The following is a 16,943-nucleotide window of genomic DNA, read 5'->3' on the forward strand; positions in this document are numbered from 1 at the left end:
AAAGTAGATCATTTCTTTTTCTTTAATTTATTCATTTACAGGATGTGGGCATCGCTGATTGGGCGAACATTTATTGCCCATCCCTAGTTGCCCTTCAGAAGGTGGTGGTGAGTTGCCTTCTTGCGGTGTAAGTACACCCACTGTGCTGTTAGGGAGGGAGTTCCAGGATTTTGCTCCAGCGACAGTGAAGGAACGGTGATATATTTCCAAGCCAAGGTGGTGAGTGACTTGGAGGGGAACCTCCTCCAGGTGGTACTGGCCATTGATTTGGAAGGTGCTGTATAAGGAACCTTGGTGAGTTACTGCAGTGCATCTTGTAGATAGTACACACGGCTGCCACTGTTTGTCGGCGGTGGAGGGTTTGAATGTTTGTGGAAGGAGAGCAAACAAGCGGGCTGCTTTGTCCTGCGTGGTGTCGAGCTTCTTGAGTGTTGTTGGAGCTGCACTCATCCAGGCAAGTGGAGAGCATTCCATTACACTCCTGACTTGTGCCTTGTAGATGTTGGACAGGCTTTTTGGGTGGGGGGTGGTCAGAAGGTGAGTTACTCGCCGTAGGATTCCTGGACTTTGACCTTCCCTGGTAGCCACAGTATTAATATGGCTAGTGCAGTTCAGTTTCTGATCAATGGTAACCCCTAGGATGTTGATTGTGGGGGTTTCAGTGATGGTAATGCCTTTGAATGTCAAGGGGTGATGGTTAAAACCTCTCTTGTAGGAGATGGTCATTGCCTGGCACTCGTGTGGCATGAATGTAACTTGCCACTTGTCAGCCCAAGCCTGGATATTGTTCAGGTCTTGCTGCATTTCGATACAAACTACTTAATTGTCTGAAGAGTCGTGAATGGTGCTGAACATTGTTCAGTCATCTGCAAAATCCCCACTTCTGCCCTTATGATGGAAGGGAGGTCATTGATGAAGCAGCTGAGGATGGTTGGGCCTAGGACACTACCCTGAGGAACACCTGCGGTGATGTCTTGGAGCTGAGATGAGTGACCTCCAACCACCACAACCATCTTCCTTTGTGCCAGGTATGATTCCAACCAGCGGAGAGTTTTCCACCTGATTCCCATTGAGTCCAGTTTAGGGCTCCTTGATGCCATACGCGGTCAAATGCTGCCCACTCGCTTAAATAATTATATCTCTCTTTGCTCTCTCATTACATCCTAAGAGCTTACTTTCCACCTAGCTACGCATCGCTTGTGAGCTTCGATGTATCATCTAAGTTACTGATATAGATTGTAACTCACTAAAGGCCAAGCACAGATCATTGTGATACGTCGCTGGTTACCCCCTGCCATCCTCAAAATGATCCAATTATTACTACTCTGTTTTCTATCCTCAGTAATAAGAGCAAGAGTAAGCCATTCGATCCCTTGAACCTGCTCCCTCATTCAACACGATCATGGCTGATTTGATTGTGTTTTAACACTTTCCTGTCTGCCCCCATAACCTTTGATTCCCTTGTCGATCAAAATCTCTCTAACTCAGCCTTGAATATATTCTGCTATCTGGGAAAGAAAACTCAAAAGACTGACTAGAGAAGAATTTATCTTCACCTCAGTTAAGGTTTTAACATCTTAAATATCTGTGCCTCCTGGTTCTAATTTCCCCCAAAGGGGGCATTCGCAGCTTAAGGCTTCTCCCAATAATAGTGATTTGGTTTTTTTACTAACTATTCAAAGGTGGGTTGTTGTTTACCATTTCAAATATTTTCCCTTACTGTGGGCTGATCACTCCTTGTTCTAACTGAGGGTCTAATTTTATTTTCATTCCATTTGCTCATTGGGAGGCTTAACTGAAGCAAATATAGGAGGGCCTCTGCGTGCACATCAAAAGAAAGGGGTTCAACTCTGGGTAGTAACCGTGATTAACCACTCATTGAATCAAACCTAAATCTCATTGACTTAAGGGGGCAGTAGACTCCACAAAGTGGTCTATGCTTTTTCACCAGTAATTCCTCAGGGCAGTGTATTTTAAAAGCCTGAAAGCTGATCCTACACCAAGTGATGCTGTAGTAAGTTGCCTTCCATAGCTAAGATCACAGGAATATTGATTGTAATGTTTACCATTCTATCCATTTGATGTTGATAGCGTACTTTCAGTCAGCATTGTGTGAAGAGCAGAGAATTCATATGGCATGGTATATGTGATATTTCAGTGGGCATGGATTAAGTTTTCATTTTTATGACCTTTTAGTCATGCTCTTGTCCAATTAGATGATGCAGGATAAGTTAGAAGAAAAGAGTACTACCCAGGAGCAACCAGTGACATGAACCTGTGAAAATATTACTTTTAAAATATCCCATCTAATTATGTTTTGTTGTGTGCAGCCTATTCGTTTAAGTATGCAGAACCTCTAATTTATTTTTGCATGGCTGCGTGCATGCAATATCTAAAAGGAGACAACTTGTGAGCAGACTGCATAGTTACATCCGGGTTGTATGGTCACATGGGCGTAACTTAGAGGGAGAATTGGTGACAACCTCTTAAAGTTGCATATTATATATATATAGAATCCAACTTGCAGACCATTTGGAGCAAGAATGTCCAATCTTTCAAAACAGTTGGCCAGATTCTCATGACACAATCACTGAATCTTCCATCTGTACCCACTCCCACAATAAAGATCCAAGCTCGCGCACCTAAAACTAATCACCCCACCCCACATAAAAATTTCAAGGTCTCTCTAGTAAAAAATCTAAGACCATCATATGTAAAGTCCAAAACTCCACCTGCTGCCAAGAATGCAAAAGAACCTTGTGCCATCAATCCTCCACCGCCACCCTGTCTTACCATCCAAATCTGTCTAATCGGACTTGTACAGGATCCAGACAGCAAAGTAACAAGTCCATAGAATTCCTACAGTGCAGAAGGAGCCATTCGGCATCCCTCGAACCAGAGGTGAACGAGTGTGCCAGGATAAACGTGTCATGTACACTGCCCGGGTACTGGGCGCAGACGTGCAGGATCTTCATCTGGTGGTCACAGACCACCTGAATGTTCATGGAGTGAGTCCCCTTCCTGTTCATGAACACGTCCCTGTTCTCTGCTGGTGGGCGCATGGCGCCGTACACCCCATCGATCGCCCTCTGTACCATGGGTATCCTGGCCACGGCAGCTAATCCCGCTGCCTGGGCATCCTGGTGGACACGGTCCACTGGATGTACCGGTCCACGATGTCATGCAGGGCGTCCGTCACTGCATGGATGCACCGGGACGCCGATGGCTGGGAGATGCCGGACAGGTACCCACTCGGCGACTGGAACAACACTATGGCATAGAAATTCAGGGCCACTGTCACCTTGACGGCCACCGGGAGAGCATGTCCTCCCCCTGTGCTACGCTGTGCCAGGTGTGCCATCAGGTGGCAGATGTGGGCAACGGTTTTCCGGCTCATCCGGTGGCTCATCCGGTGTCTCCTCCTGCATGGCCTGTCCAGCAGGTCCCCGAAGGACATGCGGCACCGATAGAAACGAGACCTCATCGGGCGCCTCCAGCGCCTTGGCACCACCGCCTCCTCTTCCTTCATCTCCTCCTCCTCCTGCTCCTCATCCACATTGGTATCCTCATCCCGTGCCTCGCCCTCGTTGTTGTCGTCCTCCTCCTCCTGCGCCCGTCGGGCGGGTGGCCCTGCAGCCTGAGCGGGTGCCACCTGGCCCTCTGCAGCCTGTCCCTCTGCTGCAGCCCGGCCCTCTGCTGCAGCCCGGCCCTCTGCTGCAGCCCGGCCCTCTGCTGCAGCCCGGCCCTCTGCTGCAGCCCGGCCCTCTGCTGCAGCCCGGCCCTCTGCTGCAGCCCGGCCCTCTGCTGCAGCCCGGCCCTCTGCTGCAGCCCGGCCCTCTGCTGCAGCCCGGCCCTCTGCTGCAGCCCGGCCCTCTGCTGCAGCCCGGCCCTCTGCTGCAGCCCGGCCCTCTGCTGCAGCCCGGCCCTCTGCTGCAGCCCGGCCCTCTGCTGCAGCCCGGCCCTCTGCTGCAGCCCGGCCCTCTGCTGCAGCCACTGCTGCCGCAGCCTCTCTGAGCCGCCTGCGCCGACTCTGCCACAGGGCTGCATGCAGGGCAGCGGCTCCCACCACGGTGGCCAACTTCGCTGGCTGGTGCCAAACATTATGATTTGCAGGGGGCGGGTGGTACACATGTTTAACGAAGGTGCATGGCCCCCTCTACAGCCAGGTGCCATGGGCTACATGTCTGCCCCGGTTGGGTGATTGCACCACAGCCACGCATGCACCAAGACCCCTGCCCACACCCTCAGTGCTCCGACCACTATTGCCCGTCCTTCCTGCTAGCGCCACTGTTGGATGGCAATGCCCTCACAGGGGGCTGCCATGGCTGCGGCCCTGGACATACCCGCCGGTGGGTGCCGCCGGCTGGGAGGGCTGCCGCCTGGGGGGTCCGGCACCCATGCGCATATCCGGCAGGCTTGCACTCAGCCAGCTCCCGGGGTTGATGCCCATCAGCCTGGCCGCCATAATGGCGGCCGTGGCTTTAGCACCGCCCTGCCATAGCGGGCAGTCCCAGGCCGGCGGCCCTGTCGTCCCCACGCCTCCCCCCCCCCCCCCCCCCAACCGAACATGGAGGTCCTCGCCCCCAACCACAGTGTCCCGACAGACATGTGTCCCCCCACATGCTGGGCCCTCGCCTCCTGCTCCCGCATCGTCAGCCAGCACAACTGGCTGGCGATTTTTATTAGCAGGTTATAACGATGCAGACGTGACCTGGGGTTACGCCGTCGGGACTTTGGCCCATCTGGGCCGCAGTATCCCCAGGAGCCTGGAGAATCGATGAACGGGCCCACTCGGACGATTCTCTGGGCAGCGCGGCGCCGATCACGATCACGCCATTTTCACTGGTTGTGAGAATCGTGAACCGGCATCGCGTGAAAAACCGTCGCGATTTGCGATTCTCCGAACCGGCTAAGCCTGAGAGAATCCCGCCCAGAATGTCCCAAGTTAGCGTTGACAGGGTTAACAAATCAAAATGAACGATTCCTTGCACTGGGCTAGCAGAGAAATCGAGCAGCTCCTATAATTTATGTTATGTTGATTCAAAGAATGTCTTGGGAGGTAGATGTACAGATAGTGCAGTCATAGTTTTTGCATCGAGTAGTAGTCTAGATTCATGCCTGCAAATCTCCATTCTGATATCAGTTGGTAAAAAGTGGCACAAAACACTGTCCAGTGGATAAAGGAAAATGGGATATGGAATCTTTGTTTTGGAAGGTATATAGTGCTTGCCAATGGAGGAGCATGAGGCATATCAATAACACAGTAGTAGTTATTACTGTATTCACTTGTGATTTAACAGAAGTAGACTGTGATATGATATTTTAAACTTTAAATTTCTTTCAGTGAGATTTTGTTAATTGTTTTTTTCCTTTGATCAGATTCAGCTTGTAACAGTGCTCCTGGATCTGGCCCAAGCTCCCCCAACAACAGCTCCAACAACATCACTACAGAAAATGGGATAGCAGGATCAGCAACCAATATGCCAACTGAGGTAACCTTTCTGTGGCAAACAAGAAGTTTTGGGTAACAATTCTTTCTGATTTTAAAATGGTTTGTTTGTTCCCCATACTCCCAAATTCATAGGAACACATGTAAATGCATCCTCCAATGATCAGGCTATCCAAGTTAAAGTGTCGGTTATCATACTGTTTCAATCCATATTAGACATGCATGCTGCACATGTCCAGATAAAAAGAAAAAGTCATTCAACCAGTCAAGTCTTTCGTGTAGTTATCGAGACAATTTCATCCCAAAACCCTGGTAAAAATCGGATTCAGATTTATTTAGTCATCATAAATAAATTACCCTGATACTGTCTTCAATCATAAGTACTGTTCACTGTCCTAACAACTAACTGAGGCTAGATCGTTTAGTCCCAAGATGAACTTCCGACCACCTATCTGCCTATTCATCTGGCCACGTTTTTGAAATTGTCCAAGATCGGTGCTATTGTTCCCTATTATAGCTTAAACAATGATTTGTAAGTTTTTTAAAAAATGAAGTACGTCATTTCATAAGAGATATGTTATAAATCTTTATATGTTTTTGAATCCTTTTATATTTGTTTCCGAAGAAATTTGTACTTTCTGAAATATAAACCTTCCACTTTAGAAGTTATTCAGCAAATTTAAAAATAATTAATTTGAAAAAAACTCAGATATCCCACAATGGTACTTACAATGTCAAATGGCAGTAATTTTGAGCAATGTTGTTTACTGCTCAGTCTGGTACCTATTGAATCAGTTCATTTGCACAACATTCGTCCTGATGCTTTTCAATTCTATTTTTGGAATACTAGGATGAGCGCTTGGGGACTAGGCTGATCTGCTAGATCTAGTACCCTGAATCTGTTGCTCCGAACAGCAACTTGTTATGCCATCGACAAATGCAAAGAATACTCTACTGCCCACTAAACATATTGGTTTGGGTCTGGTGAAGTGGACAGGCTATGAGACGGGGATGGAATTGATGACAAGTGGGTTGGCTCTGATGAATGGGGTGGGGAAAAAGGCAGCATGCAAGTCCATGAGAGGTGCTGGAGAATGGAGTAGGTGAAAGAAAGGATGGGATGGGTGGCTCGAATAGTGGGATATGTTCCAAGATGATAACTGAATTGCTTTGGAATCACAGAGATGACATCAATAAGGGAGTGATTCAATTCATTAACCTAGTACCAATGCTCATGTTTATTTACGATTTACTCTAAACTCATTGCTCTGCCTTTCAATAGCAATGTGTAATGTTAAAATACACATCCAGTTTCCTTGGTGCTATAGTCCCTGCCTCAAATACCTACCTGTGGTATAACATCCCATATTCTAATAACCCTCATTCCTCATTGGGGAGGACAAATCTTCTCACTCCCTTCTGTATTCCTCGTAACCTTGAGTTTATGCCTCCTTGTTTCTGATTCAGCAATCGGTTAAAACACTCTTTCAATATTCAACCTCTAAAAATTGTCACTATCTTGAAAACTCGTTTTCGTTTACCATTTCTGTTCCTGTGGGGGGGGGGGGAATCCTATTTTTTTGTGCTTTGCATCATAACTTCTCATTTCTGGTATCACTGAAGTGAATCTTCATTTCTCCAGAATAGCACATAATAAAAGTAACAATGTCTTGTACGAATTGAACAACAAATTCCTAGCATTTGTATTCTTTTTTTTCCAATTAAGGGGAATTGAGCATGGCCCATCAACTGATCCTGCACATCTTTGGGTTTGGGGGTGAGACCTATGCAAACAGGAGGAGAATGTGCAAACTCCACACGGACAGTGACCCGGGGCTGGGATCGAACCCAGGTCCTTAGCGCCATGAGGCAGTAGTGCTAACCACCGTGCCACCCCCTAGCATTTGTTTACAATGCCCATGCGCATCAACCCAGAATCACGTTTTTTAAATCATCTTTTCTACTTTGCCACTTTTCTGTCTATCTGTATCGCTAAATCTTTGCTCCTCCATTCAGTTCCGAATATTATCTCTTAGGTCACGTTTAAATATACTACTTCATATTTCCTTGCATTGAACTGCATTTACCATCTATCTGCCCACTCTGATAACTGATGTCTTGTTGCACTGTTGCCACGTTTTTGTGGACTTTCCATTATAGTATCTGTAGTCTTCCTTCTTGTGCTTGGATCATTTATATAAATGGAGAGGGTGGCACGTGGCAGCGCGGTTAGCACTGGGACCATGGCGCTGAGGACCCGGGTTCGAATCACGGCCCTGGGTCACTGTCTGTGTGGAGTTTGCACATTTGCCCCGTGTCTGCGTGGGTTTCACTCCCACAACCCAAAGATGTGCAGGTTAGGTGGATTTGCCATGCTAAATTGCCCCTTAATTGGAAAAAATAAATAATTGGCTACTCTAAATTTATTTTAAAAATAAAATTTATATAAATGAAGTTTCGGAGATCCCAGAACAAGGGCACATCATTACTTGCAGACCATCTGTCTATACTCTTTGTTTTGTGTTCCCTTGCTGTTTCCACTTATTTGGTTGTGTACCTTTTATACCATTTGTGTGGAATCCTAGCAAATGCCTTCAAAAAATTCTTATTGACAGCATTTGTTGTCTATGCGCAACAATCATTGTTCATTCAGAGAGCTTGCCCAGACATGATGGGCTAAATGACCGCCTTGCTGCTGTACAGCTCTGTAATTCTCAGATTCTTATTATCTAAACAATGTGATTTTCTCAATCAGTTCAATCAGTCAAACATGACATGTGCATTACACATCCTGATTAGCTCTTTGCTTTCTAAGTGTTGATTTAATTTCATCTTATTATGGAGCTTTTATCCACAACCCTAAATGAAATTAAATGATCAGAATTTCCAAACTTATCCTTCCGTTTCAACAAGAGTGCAACATTTACCACCATCCCGTACTTTGATGTAATTCTGGTTCCTAGTTGTTTGAAAAATTATACTTAATGTTTCTACCAACCATTCCCCAACTTCCCATCAGTCTGGTGTGCACACCATCTGGAACATGGTACCTGCCTATTGTTGAATGTTTATCTCCAGCATTTTGTTCTTAGGTGTCACCCCTATTCCGTTGCCACTTTTGTAAATACTGAAGCAAAATTTTTATCAATGCATCTTTTTAGTTCCACAATGTCCCCTTCGGTTCTAAGTGGTCCCACCCTTCAGCAATATTTTTACTTAATGAGCTTGTAAAAGCTCTTTTACAGCGCTCGTCTCATTTTATATATTTCTGGTGCTCGTTTAGAAGGCGTGTTGCCTTTTGAAATCTGGCCTATGGTAACATGGTTTAGCATGCACCAATCAGCAACACTGCATTCTTGTAGATAAAACCACTTTTACTTGTTTACAGATAAAAGGGAAAGTTTATAGTCATGAAAATCTAAGTTTCTGATTGGTCTTTTGGGGACCTCATTAAAAATTAGATCAATATAATGAAATTTTTTTTGGCACATAGCAATTTGATACATTTTGTTGTTGACATTTATATACTGTCCTTTTCTTCTTTCAGTCTACTTTGCCTCACAAACTGGTTGCTCGAGATGGCTCAGTGACGCAATTGCCTCTGTATACTTCACCATCATTGCCCAACATAACTTTAGGTCTGCCAGCCACAGGTCCCTCTAGTGTAAGTACTTGAACCGCCTGATATTGCACATGTATCATTAATGATAAATTAGAGTGGAAATATCTAGCATACAATTTAAAATCTGCTATTGGCTAGCCTTCCATTTCATTTATTCATTTCACTCTTTTGGTAGAAATCCTGTTGGCAGTTGAAGATCTGTGGGCCGATCCCAGCAGTGGTGGGCCGATCCCAGCAGTGGTGGGCCGATCCCAGCAGTGGTGGGCCGATCCCAGCAGTGGTGTTGAGCAATCCTCCAACCTGCAGCCATGTAAATAGAGAGTTTGCCATTACTCCTTCACAGCGTCACTGCACCTCCCCCTCCCAAATCCCCATTTCCATTGCAGAAAATGATGTGTTGGAATAAATGGCAGTTTAGGGTGATTTTCTGGATCCATTGGTTCCGCAATGCAATATACCCTGGCGATTTGGACGCAGTTTTCTCCACAAAGTGAATTCTTGATCTTGGGCTAAGCTATTCGAGGCATCAGATGAAAGTTGGGCAGTTCCTACCAGAGTTGAAAAACAGAAAAACAGCACTTATTGCCCCCTCCCAATTCTGCAGGCATTCATTTCAGCAGTAGCAGAGGTCTGCGAGCAGATCAATATGCGTCTTATGCAGGAAATTGTAGAAAACTATACTGGGAAAAGCATTAAACTCCTAGTGAGCTTATTTTCATAATTTTTAATACACTGTCCACATTGAATAAAATGCAGGGCACGTTCATACTCTGACACCTGATTCTGAGATTCATTAGAACTTAATAATAATAATAATTGCTTATTGTCACAAGTAGGCTTCAATAAAGTTTCTGTGAAAAGCCCCTAGTCGTCACATTCCAGCGCCTGTTCGGGGAGGCCGGTACGAGAATTGAACCCGCGCTGCTGGCCTTGTTCTTCATTACAAGCGAGCTGTTTAGCCCACTGTGCTAAACCAGCCCGATTTTGTGAAGTTCAGGGAAGGAACCTGGTTCAAAATTTAATTGCTGCTGCCTGAACACTCGACTCTTACACTAATTGCAGAGTGAATAAATAGCAGTACTCGGTTGCACAATACACAGCAGTGATTTTCCTGATATGTTAATCTGTCCAAAGGGAAACAAATATTTTTTAAAAGATGAATTCTTGGGGCATGGATAATGTTGGCAATACCACATTTGTTGCCATATGTGATTCGGCTTTCTCCTTTAACTGCTGCAGCGCTTGTAGTAATTGTGTTCCCACCATGGCACTAATTAGGAAATTCCAGGATATTGACCCAGCGATGATAAAGGTCCGACGATACATATCCAAGACTGGTTGGTGTGTAGTTTGAAAGAGAGTCCTCCGGTGATGGTAAACACAACACTGTGGCTCTCCTCCTCTTCCATGGTAAAGGTTGCAGAGGAGGCTGGTGCAATCAAAGTAACCTTGATGAGTTACTAAAGTGTATCATGTATACACTGCAACCACTCTATGCCAATAGTGATAGTTATTGAGCACCAGTCAAACTTCTCTCCATTTGATGGTGTTGAATTTCTTGTTGTAGCTGCATCTCACCTCACTGGCATTCAAGTTGCCTTCATGTCTGCATGTAAGCTGTGATGAGATTAGCCACTGAGTTGTTCTGATTGAACAAAAACTGAGGGTTGATGAGCAAGATGTTATTGAGTAGAAGTTGTTTGGTGGCACACTCTTGACCCGTTTCATCATTTCATTGGTGATTGAGGAGGCTGATAGGGTGGTAATTACTGGACTAGATGTATCCAAGTTTTTGTAGACAGGACATATCTACACTGTTTAGTAGTTACTATTGTCCTCGATTTACTGGAACAACATGGCTAAGGGGACAACTAATGCCTGAGCACAGGTTGTCAGTTTTATAGCCTGGATATGGTCAAGGTCTGTCGCGTTTTCTGTGTTTGTTGTATTCGACCATTTCTCAATGACAGATGGAGTGAACCCCAATCATGAGGAAATAGTGGAGCGCAATCATGCACTCAATACTTTTATCTGAAGGCACTTGCCAAACACTTCAGCTTTGTCTGAAAATGCTATTGTCCATTATTATTAAAGATTTAATAGCAAAGCACTTGGAATACAGTGGCAGGATTGGACAGAGGTCAGCATGGATTTACAAAAGGGAAATTGTGCTTGCCAAATTTACTGGAATTCTTCAAGGATGTAACTAGTAGAATTAACGAGGGGGAGCCATTGGATGGATATTTGGACTTTCAGAAGGCTTTTGACAAAGTCCTACATAAGACTTTGTAAAATTAAACCTCGCGATGGGGGGCTGTGTATGGAGATGGGTAGAAAACTGGTTAGCAGACAGTAAACGAAGAGTAAGAATAAATGGGTCTTTTTCCAAATGACAGGCAGTGACGAGTGGGGTACCGCAGGGATTGGTGCTAGGACCTTCACTATATATATGTGTGTATATATATTATGTCTATATTATGATTTAGATGAGGGAGCAAAATGTAGAATCATAGAATTTACAGTGCCGAAGGAGGCCATTCGCCCCATCGAGTCCACACCAACCCCGAGAAAGAGCACCCCATTTAAACCCACATCTCCACCCTACCCCCATTACCCAGCAACCCCACCCAACGTTTTTTGGACACTAAGGGAAATTTAGCATGGCTAATCCACCTAACCTGCACCTCTTTGGACTCTGGGAGGAAACCGGAGCACCTGAAGGAACCTACGCAGACACTGGGAGAAAGTGCAAACTCTCACACAGACAGTCATCCGAGGCCGGAATTGAATCCTTGTCCCTGGAGCTGTGAAGTAGCAGTGCTAAATACTATGCCGCCCCCTCCAAATCTCCAAATTTGCAGCTGACTCAAAGCTGGGTGGGAGGGTGAGCAGTGAGGAGGCTGCATAGATGCTTCAGTGTGATTTGGACAAGTTGAGTGAGTGGGCAAATGCATGGCAGATACAGTATAATATGGATAAATGTGAGATTATCCACTTTGGGAGCAAAAACAGGAAGGCAGATTATTATCTGAATGGCTATAGATTGAGAGAGGGAAATGTGTAACAGGACCTGGGTGTCCTCGTGCACCGAGTCAAAGTAAGCATGCAGGTGCAGCAGGTGGTAAAGAAGGCAAATAATATGTTGGTCTTCATGGTGAGATAATTCGAGTACAGGGAGCAGGGATGTCTTGCTGCAATTATACAGGGCCTTGGTGAGACCACACCTGGAATATTGTGTGCAATTTTGGTCTCCTTATCTGAGGAAGGATGTTCTTGCTATGGAGAGAGTGCAGCAAAGGTTTAGCAGACTGATTCCTGGGATGGTGGGACTGATGTATGAGGAGAGATTATGTCAGTTAGGATTACATTCACTGGAGTTTAGAAGAATGAGGGGATCTCATAGAAACATATAAAATGTTAACAGGACTAGACCGGGAAGATGCAGGAAGGATATTCCCGATGACGTGTGAGTCCAGAACCAGGGGTCATAGTCTGAGGGGTAGACTATTTAGGACTGAGATGAGGAAAAAGTTCTTCACGCAGGGAGTGGCGAGCCTACAGAAAGTAGTTGAGGCCAAAAAGTATATTTTTAAGAAGGCATTCGATATAACTAGGGCAAAAGCGGTCAAACGATATGGGAGAAAGGAGGAATAGATTACTGAGTTGGGTGATCGGCCATGATCATAAATGAATGGCAGAGCAGGCTTGAAGGCCTGAATAGCCTGCTTCTGCTCTTGTTTCCATGTCTCTTGCAATCCCACTCTAGTTCAGGATGAGGATATTCAGCAAATTGGTTCTGCCTCTATTTAGATACACAGAAATTACATCTGTGACATCGAATCCCATAGAACGTTTTACATTTTACAATTTCATACATTTTGAAATTGGGTACGTTGGTCGGAATGGTTTTAAGGGTTTTATATTTAAATATATAATTTAGCATAACACTATATTACTTGCTTGTAACAATTTATTTTAAATAAGACTCATTATTTTTATACCCCAAAAATAATCAATGTGTATATGCATGTGTTAAGATTTCCCCATTTGTGAACTTTGAAAGAGATGCATAATAATTTACTGATACTTCAAAGACAGGGGGCGAAATTCTCCAGTATCGGCGCGATGTCCGCCGACCGGCACCAAGATCGGCGCTAATCAGTCCGGCATCGCGCCGCCCCAAAGGTGCGGAATCCTCCGCATCTTGGGGGGCCGAGCCCTAACCTTGAGGGGCTAGGCCCGCGCCAGACTGATTTACGCCCTGCCAGCTGGCGGAAAAGGCCTTTGGTGCCCTGCCAGCTGGCACGAAAATGACATCTCCGGACGGCGCATGCGCGGGAGCGTTAGCGGCCGCTCACTGCATCCCCGCGCATGCGCTGTGGAGGCAGTCTCTTTCTCCTCCGCCATGGTGGAGACCGTGGCGAAGGCGGAAGGAAAAGAGTGCCCCCACGGCACAGGCCCGCCCACGGATCGGTGGGCCCCGATCGCGGGCCAGGCCACCGTGGGGGCACCCCCCGGGGCCGGATCGCCCCGCGCCGCCTTGTCCCGCCAGTAAGAGAGGTGATTTAATCCACGCCGGCGGGACAGGCATTCTATCAGCGGGACTTCGGCCCATCCGGGCTGGAGAATCGCGGGGGGGGGGGCCGCCAACCGGCGCGGCGTGATTCCCGCCCCCGCCGAATCTCCAGTGTCGGAGAATTCAGCAACCGGCGGGGGTGGGATTCACGCCAGCCCCCGGCGAGCGGAGAATCTCGCCCAGGTTCTCAATTCTGTTCTACTCGGGTTCCCCTGCATTTCTACTGAAGCTTTGTTTCAGTTAAGTTATCAATATCTTGGTGAGATGCATATTATACAACTTCTCACATCTCTATTATAGCGGAGATTTATATCTATGGTTATTACTACCAAAATGTTCAATGTGTTTTTTATTTGCGTACAGGGAGCCTCTGGCCAAGCAGAAGGTGAGAGAGTGGGCATGCAAGGACTCCCATTGAACACTCCATTTATTGCTGGTACTCATCTGCCACACTACATCGCCACTTTGGATAAAGATGGCAGTAGTGGGCATACACCTCTCTTGCAGCATATGGTCTTGTTGGACCAACCTACACCCCAGAGTCCACTAGTAACTGGTAAGTAACTCCATAATGATTCAGATACGTATAGGTGATTTATCTTTTCTAATGGACTATTATGAAAACTAGGGATTCAACAATGTGTATCTGGTATGTATATTTAAAAAAGAAAAGGAAACTTGATTTCTGGGCCTTTGAAATTACACAGTGAAAAGGTTGGGGTAGAAAAGAGTGTACTCATATGAAATTCCTTTACCTTTTTAACAGAGGTGTTAATATCTCTTGAAATAATAGTCGAAGGATTTTTAAATGCATGTATTAAACACTTATTAGCTAATAATCACTATTAGAGTTGTGACCATAGCCTGTTCATTTACAATTTGAGTTTGAGACACCCAAGTCACTCTGGGATAGCTACTAGCAACTGGCTCAAAAGCTGTTGTGGCAGAAGCTCAAGAATTGGTTGACTGTTGGCTTGTTTGTCAAGCATCAGTGCTTGGAGGAACTTCAAAATGTTTGAAAATGTTTTTCTGTTTAGTAAAAACATTTACATCTTGGTGCATATGACCTACTCTTGTTAACCTAATTTTGCTGACCTATAGGTGGATTTTGTTCCTTACTAAAAGTTCCCCTTTCTGCAGTTGCACGTGTTTCGATGCAAGATTCTCTTTTCCTCAACATTGCAATACCATATTTAACAAAATAAACAAGCTCAGGGGCAGAAGATTCAAACACTTTCTTTCACTTATTTTGAATTTGAATCAGCCCAGACCGATGAGTCTTCTCTCTCTGATAGGTGTCAGTGCCCCATGTTTCTAGTACCTGTGGATTCTGCATAATTGGCCACACTTTGACACTACATTGTTAAACTTGATCAAAGAGCTGCTGTGGAAATGTTAGTTAAGTGTGTATTAAGGTGTGTTTTCCTACAGTCGGGAATTGGGGATGTAGATGATTAAAACATGCTGGTTCCAGTACTACAGCTGAAATTAAAGAATCACTGATGCTATTTGATGATGAATGGGGAATCTTTATCCTGGGCAAGGTTTCTTCCAACAGAATCAAATTAACTGGTTATTCATCTCCAGACTGTTGACGGGATCTTGCTGTTCCGAAAATGGTACCCTGTTTGCCTATGTGATGATAGTCATTGCATTTCAAAGTAATTTTTTCTCTGAAGAGTTTTAAGATGTGAGTTAATATTGTCTAAAAATATGTTTTTGTTTAAAAAGCTGGGACAGAACTGGGGTAGCTTTGTTCTGCATTTGGTCATACTTTACCCTTCTTGGCTCGATTCTGACCAATACTGTGATTTTCAATAGTAGCCATGGCTTTTCTGACTGAGTTTTAATGACCAGAAAATCATTGGCTGAGGTGCAGAACTTCCTGATATGCCATTGGGAGTACTGAGTAATAATTAACCATGATTCTGGTGTTCGATATTGCATTCCCCAGCACTTGCAATACTAGTCCCTCACCATGATATGGGCAATAAAATAAACTTTCCTTGCAAGTTCCATTTTGCAACTTTCTGTTGGTTTTGTTGCTTGTTTTTTCCGACGTCCGAAGGAGAGCCATTCCTGGGAAAGTAATTTATATATGCTTTTAACACCTTTTTACAATTTTTATGTACTCCTCTCTGAATACTGGAACAAAACTGTCCTGAGACTTCTCATCCCTGTTATTAGTTACCAAGCGAATGATGTTAATTGCCAATCTGTGGAATTAGTTGTGGTCATCTAGAAGTTTTAAAGTTCACCTCCAGGAATGAATCATAGAATTTATAGTGCAGAGGGAGGCCATTCGGCCCATCGAGTCTGCACCGGCCCTTGGAAAGAGCGCCCACGCTTCCACCATATCCCAGTAACCCGACCTAACCTTATGGACACTAAGGAACAATTTAGAATGGCCAATCCAACTAATCTGCGCATCCTTGGACGGTGGAAGGAAACCAGAGTACCTGGAAGGAACCCACGCAGACACTGGAGAAAGTGCACACTCCACACAGTTACCCGAGGCCAGAATTGAATGGGGTCACTGCAGCTGTGAGGTAGCAGTGCTAACCACTGTGCCACCATGCCATATGTAGAGCTCACAATTTTTTTTTGTCATAAAGATAAAGACCATCTGCTCAGCTGCCTTTGCCTCTCCCTCCCCTCCCTTCCCTAGTTTTCTGGACAAACAACCCAGCTGCCCTGACACTTCCCTCTCATGTTTCTCGGGATTCTTGATGCAGTGGTTAGCACTGCTGTCTCACAGCGCTGAGGACCCGGGTTCGATCCTGGCCATGTGGAGTTTGCACATTCTCCCTGTGTTTGCGTGGGTCTCAAAGATGTGCAGGGTAGGTGAATTGCCCTGATAAATTGCCCCTTAATTGGAAATAAAGAATTGGATACTCTAAATTTTGGTAGCCATCTCATGCATTGCTCTATCTGAGATTACCTTGTCCATGAGATCCACTTCCCGCACTTTAGATCTTATTCCAACTTAACTGTTGATCAATTTGCTCACTGTGTCTAATTTTAGATGTTATTATTAACAATTCACAGTTGCAGTGGTTAGCACTACTGCCTCATGGCGCTGAGGTCCCAGGTTCGATCCCGGCCCTGGGTCACTGTCCGTGTGGAGCTTGTACATTCTATCTGTGTTTGCGTGGGTTTCGCCCCACAACCCAGAGATGTGCTGGGTAGGTGGATTGGCCACGCTAAATTGCCCCTTAATTGGAAAAAATTAATTGGGTACTCTAAATTTTAAAAATATTATTAACAATTCACTGTCATTGGGTACTGTCACTCTA

General features: G+C 45.3%; 1 protein-coding gene across 11 annotated transcripts in view; it reads left to right on the forward strand.

The window, feature by feature from the left end:
• Positions 1-16,943, forward strand: part of hdac4 (histone deacetylase 4) — a 780,143-nt gene that overhangs the window by 554,819 nt on the left and 208,381 nt on the right. For 10 of the 11 annotated variants that reach the window (XM_072481039.1, XM_072481057.1, XM_072481031.1 and 7 more), the window contains 3 exons: positions 5,380-5,492; positions 8,997-9,113; positions 14,011-14,203. In XM_072481039.1, coding sequence (XP_072337140.1) covers positions 5,380-5,492; positions 8,997-9,113; positions 14,011-14,203 — 423 coding nt within the window. The remainder of the gene's footprint in view (positions 1-5,379; positions 5,493-8,996; positions 9,114-14,010; positions 14,204-16,943) is intronic. The other variant, XM_072481046.1, reaches the window with a different exon arrangement.

The sequence above is a fragment of the Scyliorhinus torazame genome, chromosome 2 (genome assembly GCF_047496885.1).
Source record: "Scyliorhinus torazame isolate Kashiwa2021f chromosome 2, sScyTor2.1, whole genome shotgun sequence".
In the NCBI taxonomy this organism is placed as follows: domain Eukaryota; kingdom Metazoa; phylum Chordata; class Chondrichthyes; order Carcharhiniformes; family Scyliorhinidae; genus Scyliorhinus; species Scyliorhinus torazame.